General features: G+C 37.6%; 2 protein-coding genes across 4 annotated transcripts; one reads left to right on the top strand and one right to left on the bottom strand.

The window, feature by feature from the left end:
* Positions 1–1,523: 1,523 nt before the first annotated feature.
* On the bottom strand, positions 1,524–11,207 carry LOC136249008 (uncharacterized). 3 transcript variants are annotated; one of them, XM_066040890.1, is made up of 13 exons: positions 11,049–11,207; positions 10,180–10,920; positions 10,056–10,132; positions 9,833–10,009; positions 9,697–9,784; positions 8,549–8,869; positions 8,322–8,491; positions 8,157–8,273; positions 8,050–8,106; positions 7,012–7,116; positions 1,951–1,989; positions 1,842–1,898; positions 1,524–1,785 (listed from the first exon to the last, which is right to left on the bottom strand). In XM_066040890.1, the coding sequence occupies exons 1-13, from the start codon at positions 11,095–11,097 to the stop codon at positions 1,735–1,737; spliced, it is 2,049 nt and encodes a 682-aa protein (XP_065896962.1). In that variant the 5' UTR covers positions 11,098–11,207; the 3' UTR covers positions 1,524–1,734. The 3 variants fall into 3 exon arrangements, 2 of the variants coding, with proteins under 2 accessions (XP_065896962.1, XP_065896963.1); XM_066040891.1 differs by having other exon boundaries at positions 9,833–9,982; XR_010697974.1 differs by lacking the exons at positions 1,524–1,785; positions 1,842–1,898 and adding an exon at positions 6,330–6,755.
* A 9-nt stretch (positions 11,208–11,216) lies between these two features.
* Positions 11,217–19,286, top strand: LOC136249007 (uncharacterized). Its single transcript, XM_066040889.1, has 13 exons — positions 11,217–11,370; positions 11,508–11,981; positions 12,157–13,294; positions 13,475–13,517; positions 13,630–13,929; positions 13,993–14,130; positions 14,178–14,325; positions 14,500–14,667; positions 16,428–16,612; positions 16,671–16,769; positions 18,768–18,848; positions 18,981–19,052; positions 19,104–19,286. Exons 2-13 carry the CDS (start codon positions 11,516–11,518, stop codon positions 19,164–19,166), a joined length of 2,901 nt encoding a protein of 966 aa, XP_065896961.1. The 5' UTR covers positions 11,217–11,370; positions 11,508–11,515; the 3' UTR covers positions 19,167–19,286.
* The last annotated feature ends 287 nt before the right edge of the window (positions 19,287–19,573 follow it).

Raw genomic sequence — 19,573 nt, 5'->3', positions numbered from 1 at the left:
GTTACTGTACTTGTAAGGAACTCTCCTAATCTACTGACATTTCATATTTGTATTGACAAGTTAGGAAACATCGACAAAGATAATCTTGAGGCAACTCTAAAGGAAAAGTTAAAGTTATTGACAATGGGAAGTTATGAACTAGTACAAGGTATCCATCTAAAAGGTTCTGAACATAATACAAACTTACTGTCTCTATGGACTACTCCATTTTCATTCAATGTCACTATTAGGAACTTTACTTCTATCAATGATACACTGTCAACCGATGAGCTTGATAACCATCATGAATATGATGAGAAATTAGCTAAATATCATTCACTGTATTCTTATTAATAAGAGTGAGTCATTGCATACATTAACATGCACATTTTATAATTATTGTGCCTATAATATTATGTGAATATAATTTTGATGAACAAAAAGTCCACTTCTGACATGTATAGTGCAACCAATATATGCAGTAGATCCCATTTTCAGTTTGATATTTAGTGTTGCTGGTGAGGGGTCATCCATAACTTTCAGCCAAGGTGTATAATACTGTATACATGTTGATGCACATTTACTGTGCATATACATACACAGATACCCAATTGTGAATATATCCTTTAAGATTTTTAAAAATGACTGAATATATACACAATCAGAATAATTTTAGAGTGAGATGTAGTGTCATCCTTGAGAAAAAGCACAAACATCACTGAAACTGCCTGACTTATCGGAAGCAGTTCACAGGAGTCTTATGATCCAGTTCATATTAGTATATATAGCAACCCAAATGTGAAACACTCTTTCCTCTTTTAATATCCAAAAAAATTTAATAGCATACATGGGATCTCACCCGTAACACAATACTGTTTTTGTACACTGGAATAAAATAACGAATGCCTGAATTTATGCAGCTGTCCTGTTGGGTTTGTTCAGTTACTCTAATAGAGCATACACTTACAGCTCCAAAAAGAAACTAACAGAAAGCACAATAGCACTGCTCTTATCCAGGTAAGATGTTTACTTGTTGATAGTGCATACTTATAGCCCAGGGGAGTTATCATTGCGTGATGTTTTGTAGTGAATTGACTAAACTACACAGTGGCACATGCTGATAGTAATTTAATACATATTTAGCATAATTTCACTGTATTGTCTACAATGGAATAATGAATAATGCAGGTATTAGACTTAGACAGCCAATAAGTAATAATTTATTTTCTTGCTCTCTCTTAAAATAAGTACTTATGTAAGTTTATTATTAAATACACATGTAAGTTTTAAAATTATAGGATAGTTTAACTATATATCAAAATTAATGTAAATGTATTAATAACTTTAGCCAGCTAACTTTAGTCCTTCCCATGTTCCACAATCACTTGGCTAAGAATCCTTAGAATCCTGTCATACTCATGCCAAACTCTCAATGTTCTATAAATAATAAATCAGCAAACCATGATACCATCCATTCTGCCAAAAATACATACGCACAGCATGTGGTGTCTACATACAATTTCCCAAATTCATATGTCTGTAGGTATTGTAATGAAGCATATTATAATTTTTACTGAATCACTGTGATTCAATGATGACTGTACAATTGCCAGGAAGTATGATAAGGATATAAAAATTCACTATGTAAATGTCTGTGACAAAATTACATCAATAAGAGAAGAGTTAAAAAAAACTTTACAAGTTCACTGAATCATTCTTCGTATACCATTTCCACTACTACCCTTGTAGTTGTTGCTAAACTTTGTCATCACTTAACAAGGAACTTTCATAATTGCTGAGGATGTGCTGCAAAGAGAATATTGTAACTTTCATGCAATTATACACATACAATAATAGCATACCATTAGCAAATCATTACTCCAAGGAAAAGAAGAAAATTCATTTTCCATGAATGTTTTCTGCAGGAAACATTACCATCACCGCGTTGGGAAGGTAAAAACAGTAACTTACAAACATAGATGTTCCCAACTCCCAGAGATGCTTTGTTATCTAAAGTAAGACAGCAACAAGAACATATACATAACAGAAATCATTATTCATTTAGTACTTTTATCACAACAATCTTGTGCTATACTTGTAAAACAGCAGGTTCCCATTTAAACCCTCTCACCACCAAATTTGTAGAGGCTTCAATCTACTGCTTCTAAACTGCTAAGCCATACAACATACAGTACGATAGTACTGTGTAGTAGTACTATGTCTTAGGGATCATGAAGAACCGGGCTTTTCTAGCCAAAAATATCATCCTTAAATTCCCTTCATGACAGCTTGGCAGTATTGATTAGGCACAGAAAAGCCCAAAAATGTCTTCAGACCAACCCCAAACCCTTCCAAAAAAGTTTCTATGGAATTTTAAAAACTTTTTAATTTTAGTGTAACTCTTTGATTATTGACTACCACCTATTATCGACCAGTAGACTACACCAATTATCAACCAGTAGTATCCAAATAATTACGTAATTATATGAACACGCACATTAAAAGACTGTTGAACCTGTTCTCCCTTCGGACTATCCAGCATTCTTACGATGTCATAAAGACAAGAAATCAAAAACGGAAAGGCACTAGTGGCATTGAACTGGCACGACAAGTTGATGAATCGCCTGGTAGTACTGAAAGGTGATGAGCTTCCAATGAACATGGTTTTGTTGAATGATACGGGATGAATGAAGCAGAAGGACTACATGGTGTTCCATCTACAGTACTAAATACATACTTCTGGATGGCTAATACCAGAATGGTCAGCCCTGAGGAAGATAAATCTCAAGATAAATACTAAATTGGCAAGAATGGGACTGAGAAAACAGGTTGCTAGAAAAGTATAACAATCTATGGCACTTATTAATGATCTTGTGAGAAGTTTAGGAGCGTGTGTCTAGCTAGCTATCAGCTAATTAAATTTCTGTACAAGGTCCCATCCCAATAATGTCTATCTACTTGTGTTGCTATAATCATTCTGCATATATACATCATAAATATTTTATATGTTTTAGTGGTAATTTTGAAAAAGAAAATAAGAGGAACAAGAAGCAAAGAGAAAGAAGGAGAGGTGATGAGAGAAAGAAGGCAAAGTAAAAAGGAGGGACGAAGTAAAGCAAACAGAAAGGAAGCTTCAGAGAATAAGCTGAAGACACCAATGGGGCCTGAGCCATATTTGACTCAGAAATGGTGAAGATGAAAATATTGATAGTGATTACAATTGCTAAACAGGGAGATATCCAGTGATGATCAAGGTGCAACATGATCCGGACTGTAACCACCAAGATGTCTCGTCTATCGCATTGGAAAGTTGATGAGGGAATAGGTGGACTGTGTGGACTAATGAGAACTAGTGAATGGACAACTAGCTAGTGTTTACAAGTTGATTATGGCCTACATGTACATGTGTGAAGTATCATGTGAATGTACGTTAAAATGATCCTAAATGTATGCATATATCTTGAACAGAATGTTCAATTTGATCCTTGTTATGATAGTGGTTAAGTTGTTAGCATAGTTGTATTACCTGTGCAAATTCATAGTAAGTTATGCTCCATTTCTTGGAATTGGTCGATAATTAGTAATTGACATTTACACATAAGTTGATAATAGGTGGAGACAGCAATAATTGATAGACGCATGCCATTCACTATAATCATCACTATTTTCGTGTACCGTTGATTGTGGGGTAGATTTTTGTAGTGTGTGTTGGGAAATAATAGATGCAGCTCCATCGAAACGTTTGCTGCTTTACGATGTTGGATTCCCGAGTTCTGGAGTGTTAAAACTTAGGTGATCGATATATGGTGAGTTGTGCTAACAGAATTTTATGCTGACTAACTAACTTACTGATGCCTTCAGCCAAGCATAACTTTACCATGGATAAGGGCTACGGGCTGGATTTCTTCACTGTTTGACGTTGCTTCATCCCAAGATGTGTCTTTTCGCCAACCACAGTGCGTACAATACACACATCATGGACTTGCCTTTGTTTTCCAATTATTTTCACTGACAATACAAGGTGTTGATTCATGATAGGGTAATGTGGCCTCCCTGTGGCTGTGTAGGGTATTATGCTTATCACTCATACTTTCTGTAGTAACTGGATTGATTACAGAGACACCTCTCGTACTGTTCTTCATTTGTGATGCAGTGTAATGGGTGGAGCATAGATCAAAACAAAGCGTGATGGACAACTCATTTTTTTACATTGCATAATTGATTCATTGGGGAACATGTTCTGATGCAAAATTACTTTTATGCCATTCCTGGTACCATTCCTTCTTTTAGTGCAGCATGCACTGGTTCATGTTATTAAAAAAGTAAACAAACAAGTAGAAATTTTAAGTTGGATTAGGGATCAAAGAAGTGAAACAAGGGAATAGATAAAAGTGGTGAAACAAGGAAGGTTAATTGCCTATCAGCTTGATAATGTATCGGTTATCAGAGTATTGGCTAAAATCAATGGAAATCACAAAGCCATTATACAACTTCAAAGTGCAAAAATAAATCTGGGTGAAACCACCCATAAAATTTCACAATAAACATCACTAACCTGTTGACAGTTGAAGCAATCATCTCCAAGTCTGGGTTTCATGTTTCAGCAAATGCGCATGGGCATATATACACAAGGCCACTGATTCGAGGTGTACAAAAGTAGCAATATGCCACTCTAACCTATATAATCCATCTCCTTACTGTTCCTCTTCATTATTAGCGCCAATGTCACTTTGAAGAATCGTCTACAATGCTATTGACCATCAAAAGTGTGCAATGATGTTATCTTTCCCACAATCGTGTGAGAGGGACCAGTTATCCCTGTTCCCATTCACTTAAGGGCATGATTGTTACAGAATAAGCACTAAATAATTGTTTTCATGGTTGGGAGGATCACTTTTATACATGGACCAAATGACAAGATGGCTCTGACATTCTCAAGGTCAGTAACGTACAATTTAAGTACATAACTTAGCAAATGAATTTAGTTTGGGGTCCTAGATGTATCACTAAAACCAGCAAAACTGGCCACAATCATTTATTTCAAAAAGCACCGTGAACAGGTTGCATAGCATGTGAGTAACGCTTCATGAGTACCATACCACAATTTCACAATCGATATTTAGATACCTGTGCATATCAGTTTACTAAAAACATAGCATAGAAATCATGCCACTTAATGATCTACATAAAGTGTAGTTACACTTAATCTTGCTGCAGGGAACAAGGTACTGTGAATGATGGTAGCTATTACAACATAGTTATGTAGGAAATCCCTACTTTGAATATAGGGATTACACAACATAGCTATGTTGTCATATATTCATTCATCTCTCTTGTTTTTCACATGGTTAATTTATAAATGTAATAGTTTTTAAAACACTAGTATAATGTTTCCTCCATTAACTGAACTCATTGGGCCCTAGGTGAGTTCAGATAATTGAAAAATTCAGATAATAGAAGCTTGTTAATTTATATACAGAACTCCGTTTAAAAGCTCTAATAGAACATACACCTTCTTCAAATACTCTAATAAAACTATCATTCCAGTTTGGATAATGGAATGTTTGGATGATAGATGGCCGGATAATAGAGAGATTACTGTAGTTCAACTTTAGATTAGATAAACACATACTTGAAACTAGCTCATAAACATTCCAAACATTCCATGATTTGAATAGGTCAGTGAGTTTGTTTGTAAAGTCTGCTCATTTCACATTTTTTATTGCAACCAAAAATAGATACAACATTTTGATTAGACTAATAGAACACACACTGAGAAATTGATCAGTCAACACAAAATTATATTCCTTTAGAAAGCCAAATGGCTACATGACTAGTTGCATGAAAAATCACAGTTCTGAGCTTGCCTACTTGATATTTATCAAACAATACTTATTTCTTCAATCAAAATGTCTTCTTGCATTGCACTAGAAAGTTTAGGACAAAATTTATATACCTCAATGCATTCAGTAGTCCATAGCAAATATTATACGAATATCTGTAGGCAGAATTATTTTACCAATTGCCTTTACATATCACTGCATGCAACTGACTGCTTGCTGCTTGAACTACCGACTGGTAACCCCTACTGTCCCTTTAGATATAAGAGGAGTCTTGAAGATTCTAACAGGAAACTTAGATGAAACAATATTTGACAAATCCTCATTTCATCAGCTTTGATGAATATTACGTAGACGAAAGACTCACTTTTAACCCTTAAACCCGCAGCTGTTTCATAAAACACAAGCACTGAAAATGTAAGTTTATCGCATGCATGCCTTGTAAAACTAAATTCTGTAACACAAAAACTGTTAAAGCTAACTAAAAACGACAAACACTATCTTACTCACTGCTAAATTTTGGTTTGAATGGTCCCATACTTCATCGCGTCCATCCAACCCAGCGATACCCACTTCATTTTGAAAGAGTAAAAGAACTATCCCTCCGTCTTCTTCTTCACATAACGATGTACAAAAGGTAATAACTCAGTCATACTTCATCGTATCAACTTTTGCTTGGTGTCATGTTACGCCTCACATGATGGCGATTCAGTTGTTATATAGATATCACATGATAACATCAATGTCGAATGAGCACAATGACGATACAAATGTGGAAGGACACAAAATGATTCAGCGCATCATAGTGATTGAGTTCCTTGTTTGTATGTTGAAAGTTTATGCACAGGTAGATAGCTTACTCTTTGCCAATTAATAAAATCTGTTTTTCTAAGCGATCGGACGAATGCTTCATGAGATATGCCTGTTTGTAACCACCTATGTAAATTGGCAAAAGTATTGTGCGTTTTCAATTCATTTTTTTTATCAAATCCAGTTTTCTGGATTATGCGGGTTTAAGGGTTAAAAGTACACATTGAGGTTTGACGATATAAAGGCTGATAAATTCATACAGATTCATCAAATTGTCTACTCTTTCTTCTGTTAAAGTTTCCTGTTGTACACTTTTTATGTGAACATGGCAAAGGTTTACTTAACTAACAGATACAACAAACAGTTAACATTAAATACATACGTTGTTTATTTCACCAGTAGATACATCAAGCGAACAGATCTTCGACTTGAGTGCTTCATACTGGTTATCCCACGTATCCATACATTGTTTAATACTGATGCACCACTGAAAAATAACACAAAAGTTATACTTAGGCCATGTCAACTTCAATAGGCCCAACCAACCCATAAAAAATCAAGCTAAAATATCATTGAACAAGAATCTCATATTCTTTCCAATGCATAGAATTACAGTAAAGTATATCTTCTCAAAGCTCTTACTATGGTCGCAAACAAGCTATGCCATTGTGTCAAGACCACACCCTCTTATTTGTATATTGCTATATCTGCACTCCTTTTTGTGCTGATTTTTGTATACTTTTAAATGCCAACCTACCAATCCCATATACACTCTTGAGATTTTGCCCATGAAACAACTAATCAAGTTGAAATGGCCTTACTATGTACATAAAACTATGTGACCCATTGAAAAAACCCCAACTAGTTTGCATAAATCAGTCAATTAATATGCCACAAAAACAATTTTACTCTGATGTAAAACCCAATACTCAAGCTTGTATACGTTATATATTCACTTGTTCACAGAAAGTGCATGAATATTAAAGTTCGTTTCTCTAGCATTAAGGACACATGAGTTACTTGACAGTGTGTTTGTACATTGTGGCAGAATGTATCTTCTCATCACTCCTTAGCTCTCTTTAACTTCTTACTTGTAAGCATGGGCAGATGTAGGGAAAAAACTATACCTTGGTGAATTGACCAGTTCATATATAGTAAAAAAACAAACAAACAAGAGAGACGAGTCCTGACTCCACAGACTGTTGTACACATACTTATAATAGAGTATAGTCATATTGTACAAATTAATTGTTTTTGTGTCTGTCACTATAATACCAAGAGTATAAATTCATTTGTTGTTCTGTCTAGACAACAAAGAACTCATAAAAAGAAATTAGAGTAAAATGCAAATTAGTCAGATCTTAACTTAGCACTGAGCTGGTCACATATGAACTAAATGTCACATATTATACAGTCATACCTGGGAAAATGCAGTATTGAATGTGCCAGTACGAAGTAAAACATACTCCCATTTTCTCTGTAATTGTATATCATATAATATGTAACTTTGACAAGTAATCCACTCACCAAGTATTCCATTCCTTCTTGACTTGATTTTATCTCACATTTAATTTTTATAATTGTCACAAGAAATCCAAACATGTCAAGAACAGGATGAGCTATCTGCTCCTTCATACTCCTCATCTACACATAGTCCAGCATATCACAACCACCACAACACAAAATACTAACCGATAGTGCTTGAAATTTCACGGTTCCAACATTTTTTGGTGATAAAACACGAGCACCAATTTTGCGAGAGTAGTCGAAGTCACCAAGAAGTACATCAAATGGTGGTAAATCGCATCGACAAATTAGTTCATCCTTGTGTTCACAATTTTTCCTCAATAAAAAGTTATAATCTATAAAATATTTAAATAGTGTACGTATATCCTGCAGCTACACATAATTCTGAGCACCTTTCACATCAAGATGCACCATCTCATGTACAATATGAAATTGATAAAGACTGTTATAAATTCCACACAAAAGTCGGTTGCAACAATCCAAAGTTTTATCTTTTAATGCATGTGCTTCTTGCCAACTAATCATATACTCTCCAAAGTCCTCTTTTGTGGTTTGTTTTTTCATCTCAGCTTCCAACCGTTTGATCTCAGAATTACAATTGTTTAATCTTCTGAACTCCCATAAGTTAGAAGAAATGTTTCCCATTGGAAAATATTCCATTATAAGGAACCCAATGTAGCCACATGGGTGGGCTTTGGTTTGAGGACACTCCCCTAAAATGCAAACCAAAACCAACTTAACAGAAATGTATAGAGTCACTTTACAGTAAGTATAGACATACAAAAACATACCTACAGATTCTGAGTCATTTGTAACAGCGTTGAAACTGGGTCGGATCACCCAGGTCACATTTTGTCCGGGTCATTTGGGTCTGACCTGGTTTAAAGATTATCCGGGATTGGATCATGTGAGAAATGAAATCGTTAGTTTGACGACATGAAAACTTAATATTGATGCTAGTCGCGCAGCTTTTCCGTGAGCCACACCCACTTATCGCATTGTAAGCATACGCTCAGTCACACCCATTTATTAGTAGCTGCAGCCTGTAGCACGAAACTGTGTCCGTTGCCGTCTGCAAGCTTACGTGGAGCCAAGCTAACTAATCGATTGTTGTACGAGTGGTATACAGTATAATCTTGTAGCAGGATAAGTACTTTGTGAGCTACACCCACTTTATTATATCAGGAAAGTGTAATGCTAGGTATACACAAAACTACACCCAATTGCTGTCTGTAACTGGAACCAAACCCACTGACTGATTTTAAATTATAAACTCACCGGTTTAGTTATCATATAACTACTCGTTTACTCAATACGTTAATCGAACGTTAAAAACGTAGTCTCGCTCGCTCGAGACTAGCCAAAACATAGTTCTTAGCGCACGCCTCAGCTTTAATTAATCAGGGTCAATCCGGGTCACACCCAGGTCAGCAGTAGTGACCCGGTTTCAACGCTGATATGTAAACATTCAGATTCAGCAAAAGATAGTCACGTGCACAACATGCATGCAATACAGCATACTAATTATATGATGGCTCACTCTTTAAGTAGGCATGTACAATAACAAAGTGCTTAGAATCACTGAGTTGGCAAATATCTTCAAACCATTTTAATTGACATAGGGGTTTCTACATATACCACAAATTTACAATATTGCATAACAACAATAAAAGTACCTTTCTCTCAATCTTGCAGGCATATAACAACTCACTACCATCAGGGGCATGCACATAACACTTCTTCACATAAGCATTTCCTCCTTTACCAAGGAGTTTTTCATCAAACCGTGGCATCCTTGTGATGGAGTCAATCGTATATATTGTGTTCTGTGTTGAAGTAGAAAATTTCCAATTCTATACTGCATATTCATTGGAAATTTTTATGATGCAAGGGACTTACCAGTGGTGATTGTGGATGTACCCAAACTACTCGGGCATCCCCTAGTGGTTCATTACTAATACCAGGGGCCTCACCACCTGTGTGTTAAATGTCATTGTTGTGGTCATTGTAGGAGGATACTTACTTGTGGTCACTACATCTGGAGTTGGTACTATGCCTGTACATAGCTTTTCAGTAGCAGTAGTGGTAGATGACATAGTAACACAGTCAGTTGTCACTTCCTGTGGTTGATGCTCTTGTTGGTGGATGCCATCTTCAGCTTGGGAAGGTGTGGCTACATCACAAGAGTCTTCTGTTGGTTGTAAAATATTCTTTCCATCCGTAGCAGCATCAACAGCAGGTTGCAAATGCAGCTCTTCTCTTTCACCAGACACCGACGCATCCTCCATATCCATAACATGTGACTGAGACGGAGGCAGTACAGGCGGACGGTTAGACACGATGTCTGTTCTCTCTGTGGTAGTAACCACATCTGTGCTTGGTGCATCTTCCTCTGTACAGTTCTGGGTGATGTTAAACAACTCTGGATTATTAGCATTTGCTGTTAATGTTCTAGATGTGTCTGGCTCCGCCACAACAGTGGTATTCAAATCTGTTTCCGTGTTCTCAGGTTCATCACAAGCTGTAGTTGGCCATGGTGCTGTGGTGTCTCTTCCCAAAGTGATCGAGTCAATATTAGTTGAGATATTAGTTTCACCAGGGAGAATAGGATTGCTTTCAGGATGATGATATTCTAGAGTTTGCGGACTAATAACTGTGTTAATGCCCTCCAGATTTGCAGCAGCTAGCGTTGCAACACATCTATCACCGGTACTTGCATCACGATCAGCGCTAGTGCTGCTGTGTTCTGAATTAGTACTGCAAGCTGTTAAGAAAAAAAATTATGGTGTAGAATTGTAAATAGTGTCAGTAGCGGTGTACATAACATGTCATCTCGCAATATATACTATAGCTACATATTATACAAGTTCCCTTAACTTACGAACTACTTACAGTATACATTTTGTATCTGCTTCGACCTAGACAAAACCTGAGAGTACATGGCAAAAGACCAGGATGAGTACTTTTTAGAGTATTAAAACTAAACAGGAGGCGAATGAATAGGTATTATATAAACGCTACGACAGCGAAATAATTACAGTACAAGCTGTTTACTTGTAAACAACTATGACGTAAGGGAGTTTCGCGCAAATGCGCGAAATTCCGATTAGATTACGGATAAAGTTATTTATGGTTTGTAAAATGGACGATGTGAACTTCTGAATTTTCGTTTCGTAACTTCATTGTTGTCAGAGGAGCCAACAATTCATTACAGGTATTGTTAATTGTTGTAACTGTAGCGCTATTTTCTAATGTTAAGCTAGCGTAAAAACTCATAAAACCTAATTCATTGACTTTGTCAGAGTACAATTACTTCTGTGTTGTTTAGGATTAATTGATTCATTTGTTTAGGTAAGAAGATGGCGATGTTGATAAACAGTAAGCTACATATCAGCGAGGGTAGAGGTCAACCAGTCTCCCTCAGAATCCACATTGACGGCTGCTCTGACCATGGCAGTAACAACGATCTGTTAGCGGAACAATGGACTGATATCCTGAGGGCGAACGTTGAGCGTAGGACTAAAAGCAAGCATTGCGAAGTTGAAGCCACCTTTGAAGTAGTCAACTTCAATAACTACTTTTTCGTTTTGGGAGAACGCAAGAGGCTACCCAATGAAGTGTCGGCCTACCAACAAGATCTGTACGCATTAAGAGCGACCGGTGCTAGCAGATCTCTTGCAGCTATTCAGACAGATTTGTTTGCTTCAAATTTCTTTGAAGGAAGTGAGGAAAACTGTGATGCTGTCATTTTGCCCACAAAACATGCCAGGAAAGTTTGTAATCGACTAATGGTCAGGACAACGAAGCCAGTTCCTTCTAGTGATGGTAAGACCCATTGTAGTCCTAATTCTGCTTCAAGTCGCATTACAGTTTATAAGTTATGCTATGTGCAAATAGGCAATTGAATATGTTGGTAATTAGTGTATATTATCTGTGCCATGTTAGTGTGTTAGCACTGGGATGTTGTTCAATTAGTCATGTCAGTTTTGTGTTGTTATAGAGCACTACCATGCTGGGTCTATTTTTTACATCTGTCGTAGAGATGATTCCTCTCTCTACTTTGCTATGCAAGCTAGTCACAACAACATTGCTGTTCCCTGTAATGACTCACATGATGATTACTACCAGTCTGAGATGCGGCGTATCGAGAAACATGCTACGCCGGTTGTTCGACAACCTATACAGAATATGAATGCCAATTTTGCTTCAACCAACCATGATACCCAGATTCAGCCAAAACATGGTAGCCTTTCCCGAGTGGACCACTCTCTTGAAGTGCTGTATACCGCATCAATGAGTGAACTAGACCCATATGAAGAAAAGGGTAGTACTGAGCCCCCTATAGATTATGGTGTGCCTGCCCCACAATCTGATAGCGTGGTGTACCCTGCCCATGTGAATGCCTCAGTCCCACGTTCTGACAGTGTGTTTGGGAACCATGTTGGTGGTACAGGTGAAGAAATGGTGATAGTGTCAAAGGAAAATCACGATGATGTTAAGGTATCTTCAGAGTCTTCTAATTATTGCACAGCCAAGAAAGACATTGAAGAAGGACCCCATAACACCACCTGCTCTCACACCCTTTCACATCCTTCAGATTGTACTCAAACTGATGGATACAACACCACTAAAGCAAACATTTCTAGCGAAGAAGAATCATCTGGTCCTATTGTCATCTCACCTCAAACCAACGAACCGGTTATACCAGTGGCTGCATCCATTCAAGCAACATCTAAGACACGTTTAGAGAGCACCACAATTGCTGAGGAAGAAGTGTTCATTCAGGCTGTGCCACCCACACCAACTGATGCCAACTGTAAGCAGGCTATTTATGCATCTAACCAGCCCAGAAGTGTCCAGGAGAGAAGAAAAGGTATTGATGATTCTGTACCAGAAGGAGTGAATGTTGAGCCAGTGGAAGAGAAGAGTAACAAGTCAAACTCTGCTAGTAGGAAAGTGACAGAGGCTGAAGCTGGAGTAGAGTTTCCATTAAGGACTCAACAACAGCACCAGCAACAGTGTGTTGATGAGAAGGAACAAGTTCTTGTTATTCCGTCACTCAATCCATCACCTAACCCATCTGTGAGTCCTGACTTGAAGCGGCGTTTGTTTCAAGATGTGGTAGCTTCTCCACAACAGTAAGTTACCAATTAATGGAACTTGTATTGGACATTGTTTGTTTTTGGTTGGGTGAAAGTGTGTGATGTAATATTTATAAGAACTGGTTCGTGTATGACATAAGTAGTTGTAGGTGATATGTTTATAATGACGTGTCTTTTGGTGACGTGTGGTTACAATGTGTGGTTTGTGGTCTGTAGGAGTAGACGAACTCCAACTCCAGTTGTTTCGGGACTTACCAATGTAAGTAAACTTTGTATGTGCCTGTGTGAGTGCATATTTTAGCTGTAGTGAGGTATATGTAGACTAATGTAGTAAGCATCGGTTGTCTTATGAGTTGTGTATCTCTTCATAGAAAATGTCAGGGTGCTATGTTTCCAGTGGTAGGCCGGTACAGGTCTCACAACAACCACCACAGCCCCAAAACAGATTGCCACCCGCACATCCTCAACGACCTTGCAATCTGGCAACCCAACCCTCCGCCTATACCCCTGCACTTGTCAGTGTTCCTAATGTTTTGGCACAGCATCACTTCAACAAGGAGCAAACAAATGCTACTGTCCCTAATCCACCCAAACCAGTACAGGTTACATCATTCTCACCTAGGTCTCTAATGCCATACTACCCTCTTAGTAAAGGAAAGATCATTTATTCTGTAAGTTTTTACATTATTCATTGTGTTAACAAATTATGTGCACATGATTTGTCCTCATACTAGGCCATGAGGAGTGTGTTTAGAGAAGGAACTGCTTTACCATCAGAAAAACTTGACAGGGACGACAACAAAATTGGCAGCGGAGGAAATGGCAATGTGTTTACTTTCAGATACTTAGGCAATAGATATGCTGTCAAAGAGGTAATGAACTTTGATTATTTGTTTAATTTAATGATACTCTTTTATAGACTGAATTCAGGCCACGTGAGCTTCAATGGTGGTCACAGTTTGACCATCCTTGTGTCACTCCACTATTATCAGTAGCCATCAAGGAATACTATACTGTTCATCTTCATAATAAGAGTGTTGTGTGGCAGTTTATGCCAGAACTGGATGGTAGGTGTTGTAAATACATTGCCATTGAACAAATTAAATGTTGCACTTATACAAATAGGGTTAATATTTGACAATTAGCTGTCTCAAGCCCTAATTCCTATGGTGTGCATTATTTAAACTGTTCATGTTGTATTTATTGTACTAGAGTCTTTGTGTTACACTGACGTGTTACAGGTGATTTGAGTAGTTTGGTGGACCATGGACATCTTGCACAGATTAAAGAGAACAAACCAGATTATGCTTGGCTAGCGGCACTTAGTAATTTCAAGCACATCATCCGAAAGACTTTGAGTGGAGTAGAGTATCTGCACAAATGTGGAATTGTTCACCGTGATATCAAAGGTAACCCTAGTGTGTACATGTAGCTTGAAGGATGTTATAGTGGACTAGGGCTATATTTAGTTGTACCAAGGTATTAACAAACCCACAGCACTATTGAGGCTCGAAACCAAAATATTGATTATAGGTTAATTGTGAAGTACAAAGAATTAAGGCATTAAAATAAACTGTGTGTACAATAGGGGTAGCTGAGTACTAATGTTTTTTTGCTTTGCCACTTGATACCTTTCCCATTTATTTGTGAGCAATTTGTACAATATCCATTCAAGGTAATACTTATATTTAGCAATAATATGTATATGTTAAAGCATAGCCGCGAGTGCTATATGAAAAATAAAGTATGATGCGCGCGGCCGAGTACTTTATTTTTCATATAGCACGAGCAAGGCTATGCTTTAAATGATTTATGGAACTTTCTACTCGTGTAGCTTCACCATACACTAGGACTCGTAGTTAATACGCATTGCACAAACTATTAGCAGCCTGAACACACACAAACCAGTTTAACAAAGTAACTCACGCGTAGTTCACCATAGTTTGGCATGGTAGACATTCATCGCATCTTTTGGCAGGTTTTGCTCGCAACCCATAATCGATTCTATTGTGAGTCACATGGTGAAGTATTTCCATGATATCTCCAGGACTTGTCCGTTTACATTAACAAACGTAACAGCAACATTACCTTCTCCCACCCATCATCGAAGCATTTAGGTATGTCTGTAAAAGCAATCCAGTGGTAGAAATCGTATTGGCTGGGGTGATTGATTACTCAGCACGGCGAGGCTATCAGCCTTCACCGGCTTGGGTGATTAGTCGTACTGGCATGAACCCTGTAGGCTATTAGCCTACACTAAGGCACGTGGGCAACTGTGGTTTATTGCCCACAAAGAGTGCTTTATTGCACCGCAAATAGTACTTTATTGAACGAATAAAGCACTCTTTGTGGTCGATGAAGCTGAGAGTGTACTTTATGAAATTTAAAGTACACTTTTGCCTTTGATCTCGCCCACATAAAGTTCTATAACTTTAGAATAAAGGTTTTGGTCAATACCACAAGGTCTTGTAACAACACTGTATTTGTCTGCAAAGAGATCCATATTCTTCGCTATTTTAGCAGATTTATTTACTACTTAGAGCAACACTTTCAGTTAGGAACCCACCCATTACATTGCAGTGCAGCTTTTGGGTCCCTACATAACAAAGGAAAATCTTATACAGCCATTGTCTATATAGTTGTCTCTCTTATGGCTACATCTTTCTGTTTGGAGTGTTCCTGTGTTGTTCTATGCATGCACAGTAGTTACAGACCCTTTCTCAGGTGGCATGTATACCTGCATAACTGCTAAGTGTCATTGTAAGCCAGCTAGCAGTCATCTGTGGTACTGATCTGTTTGTAATAGCAATTAAAAGTAGTTATAGCATCTGTCCATACATTTCTCCATCTCATATTATTTTGTGTCAACAGGTGATTTTGTGGCAGTCTTAGTTTAATATACCTTATTGTATTCATGGAATGTAGCCCATAGTTTATACTTTGCCTCTTCTTTGATCATTATAGTGTAGGATGTTAGCACGTAATAAACCAGTAGTTTTAGTAGAGCTCAGCACAATGAGTGTGTTGAGAAATCAACACTGACAATGAAAAGTGCTGCATTTCCATAGACACAAGCTCAAGTAGTGCATGGTTATTTTCAGTTGTGATTGTCCTGTTCAGGATGGGTCTTGTAAGTGTATGAAATGGCATGCATTTTTTTTTCTTATAGAGAGAAATGTATTTTACAAGATGAAGTGTGAACATGGTATCCCATATGAGTGCATGTGCCTGGATCAACAAAAGTGTTATTTGATGATCGGTGACTTTGATGCCATGACTACAGCAACTCCTGCTAATGTGCCTCATACCACCACTAATCATGTTCTTGGTACAAAGCATTATCGGCCACCAGAGGTAACCATGCATTGTCTCCAAATCTGGTCATCTTTTATTTGTGTTTCCTTCATATTAGATGCTATCAAGGGACGGAGTCACTACATCTGTGGACATCTTTTCGGTTGGGTGTATGGTGATCAAGCTGTGTGACGGTAGAAAACAGCACAAGAGTGAGGTCAGTAATGTGTTGGTAACCATCCTTGGTCATCAAATGTTATGATACTTAGAAAGTTTGTATTTAACTATGACAGCTTTAAATATCAAGAATATATTCCAATGCACAAAGACTTGGATTCACACCATACATGTCCCAGAAGCCTTAGAAAGCTTTGTAGTTGAGCCTATATATTCTATGACTGATGACTATATTTTCTATATAGTACCCACCTTGTTTGTGCAAGCCATACTGCATGGGATGATTATAACAGTCAGCCATCAGTTTGCTGCAGTGGCATAGCCATGAGTGGGTATGGACAGCAGTGCCCACTCGCTATCACCATTTTGAACAAGAAACAAGTAGTGCATACCTTGGCAGTATGATATTTTTCCTTGTAAATCAGCAGCTGATAATGAGAAATTCATCACGTGATTGAAGTAGTTTCAATTCTTTGTATTTAGCACACAGTATCATGTGATCCAAATTTTAGGAAGGGAAGAGAAAGGAACATGGGGAAGGAGGGAATCCAGGCTATTTTTCACATCCGGAATGCTGAGTTGTAATAGCATGGATTCTTTTGTTGGCGGGGTACAGTGACCAAAAGTAATAGATGAAAAGAGGAGGTACAAGAAGTCTTCATTTCTAGTTTCTATATCATTCATGCAGTAGCATTAGAATAGTGAAATAAGCTGCAGGAACAGCAGCGTAGTGTATTTTTAGCTAGCTAGATACATTTATTCACTTGAAACAGTTTTAAACAGATTAGACCAAATGTATGCAGAGTCCACTAACGAATTTTGTACTAGTTAGTTGCATGGGATGAAATTTGTGGGTGAGATGCCCAGCAGCCCCAGCTACACCACTGGGGATTGCTGCTCATTGAGCTTTCTGCAGCGAAATAAAGTAGAGCAGTAAACCTGTCAATTTGCTACCAACATCAAAGTCAATTTAATAATTATATACATTCCTTTTACCACATCAAAATAATTATGAGTAAAGTGAAGCAGTGCTGTGCTTTTTTATCGCTCTTTAGGGAAGCCCGTGCATTTCTATCTTCGGTCTGACGTGTCAGGTTAGGAGTAGGTACCCGCATAAGGTACTAGTAACAACGCTCTGTTGCTAATAACCAGGTGGGGCCACTGTACGCCATAGTATTTAGTATTGTTGGCTGTGTGGCTGGCCTGCATGTCAGATCAACCGTAAAGTTTTGTCTAAAAAATTACAATCACTTTATGTACTGTGTATGCGTACAAATTTTTGGATGCGTATTTTCAGGATTTTTGCAATTTCAGGATTGTCTTCCATAAGGATTGTTCGTGGTTTTATTTTTGAGGATCATCTCAATGTTTGGTTGCATGGTCAAGGATACCACATACTACTTTAAACACAAGCCAAATGTAACTTCGGCACATGCCAAGTCTTTAGCTCTAGCGTGCCACACAATGCTATTCCACTAAATACCTGGACACTGCTGCTTCGTAAAATTGTCCATTTCCATAGTTTGTACCCTGTATATAGCAGCTACAAAGTAAAGTCTCCACACAATCCAAACAGAATCTTGTGCACACTAGCAGGGTACTTTGCTCAAGGATTTTGCTTAGGTTAGTGGTAAACTCCTCATACAGGCTCTGCCTTCTGTGTTCACCCTCCGGTGCCTAACTAGTGGTAAAGTTGATATTAAAAAATAAATAAATAGGAACTTGACCAGGAACTTGCTCTAACTCCCGTGCACTGGGATATATGTATACTCAGATGATATCATTGTTATTATACTCCTAACGGGATATAACTAGCACTATTAAAATCAAAAGTTAAGACTACTGTCATGTCTACACGTGTTTCATTGTATAAGAGGTCATGGTCAAGGATGAAATTTGTGTAAATAGGAAGCCAACTATGAAGATTATGTACTTCAAAACTTTTTACATGTATAGTATGCATAGCGTAAAAAGTACAGTTGCTAATCATGTTATTATGTGCAGTTAGAAAGTTTGTAGAATTCCGTTGTTGTTACAGTTGGAGATGATGTGTAAGGTGCTACAAGGACAAGACCCACAACAACAATATCTGCAAGAACTGCTTAACATGAGATTTAAGGTAACTTTACTAGTAGCGTGTATATGTGTGTGTTATATATGTATTGCATCCATGTGTATTTGGTGGTGAGTGTATCTGTCCATCCATACATGTATACACTCCTCTTCTAATCACATTATTTCTTGCCAACAGTTTGAGAATATTCTGGCATCTCCTTATGAAGACATTACTGCCATTGGAAAGTTTGTTAAAGGATGCATCAATGTGAGTATTATACCCTGTAGTGTATGATGTAACCTGATATGTCATACATAGAATCTCCCTGGAGAGAGACCATCAGCCACAACTCTCCTGCAACATCCTTTCCTTAGTAGTTAACTAAATTTTTGCACCATTGCTTGCACTGCCTTTTGTATGCTTTGTAAAAGTATTTTTGTATGTCTGCACTGGCAAATGTACTGCACTTTATCACATAAATTTTAATCTGCTACTGTATACAATCATGAGTTATAATACGGCTAAATTTGTTGCTGGCTGGTCAATAGTGGTGGCAAAATACAAATGTGATTGTACTGAATGACATGGAATACATATCAGTGTGTCACCAAAAGGCAGTGAAAGTAATCAGTAGGTGGTCCATTAGATGTGTGATGACAGTTGTTTGTTTTGTAAGTACTAAAAGCAGCAGGAGTTTTATGTGAAACAAACAGGATTTCAGTACAGTGTATCGGTACTTGTTTAGATCACATGACCCAGCTCACCTGATATATTTATCACATTATGAA

This window comes from Dysidea avara, chromosome 3 (assembly GCF_963678975.1).
Source record: "Dysidea avara chromosome 3, odDysAvar1.4, whole genome shotgun sequence".
Classification (NCBI taxonomy): domain Eukaryota; kingdom Metazoa; phylum Porifera; class Demospongiae; order Dictyoceratida; family Dysideidae; genus Dysidea; species Dysidea avara.
Note: the sequence above shows the minus strand (reverse complement) of the source record. Positions and strands in the feature narration are given on the sequence as shown.

Coding starts and splice junctions, on each gene's coding strand:
- LOC136249008 (XM_066040890.1), bottom strand. CDS start 11,097: ATGTACTCTCAGGTTTTGTCTAGGTCGAAGCAGATACAAAATGTATAC. Junction 8,870..9,696: donor TGTACATGCCTACTTAAAGA/GTGAGCCATCAT, acceptor TTTGCATTTTAG/GGGAGTGTCCTCAAACCAAA. Junction 8,492..8,548: donor GGTGCATCTTGATGTGAAAG/GTGCTCAGAATT, acceptor AATATTTTATAG/ATTATAACTTTTTATTGAGG.
- LOC136249007 (XM_066040889.1), top strand. CDS start 11,516: ATGGCGATGTTGATAAACAGTAAGCTACATATCAGCGAGGGTAGAGGT. Junction 11,982..12,156: donor GCCAGTTCCTTCTAGTGATG/GTAAGACCCATT, acceptor GTGTTGTTATAG/AGCACTACCATGCTGGGTCT. Junction 14,326..14,499: donor GTTTATGCCAGAACTGGATG/GTAGGTGTTGTA, acceptor GACGTGTTACAG/GTGATTTGAGTAGTTTGGTG.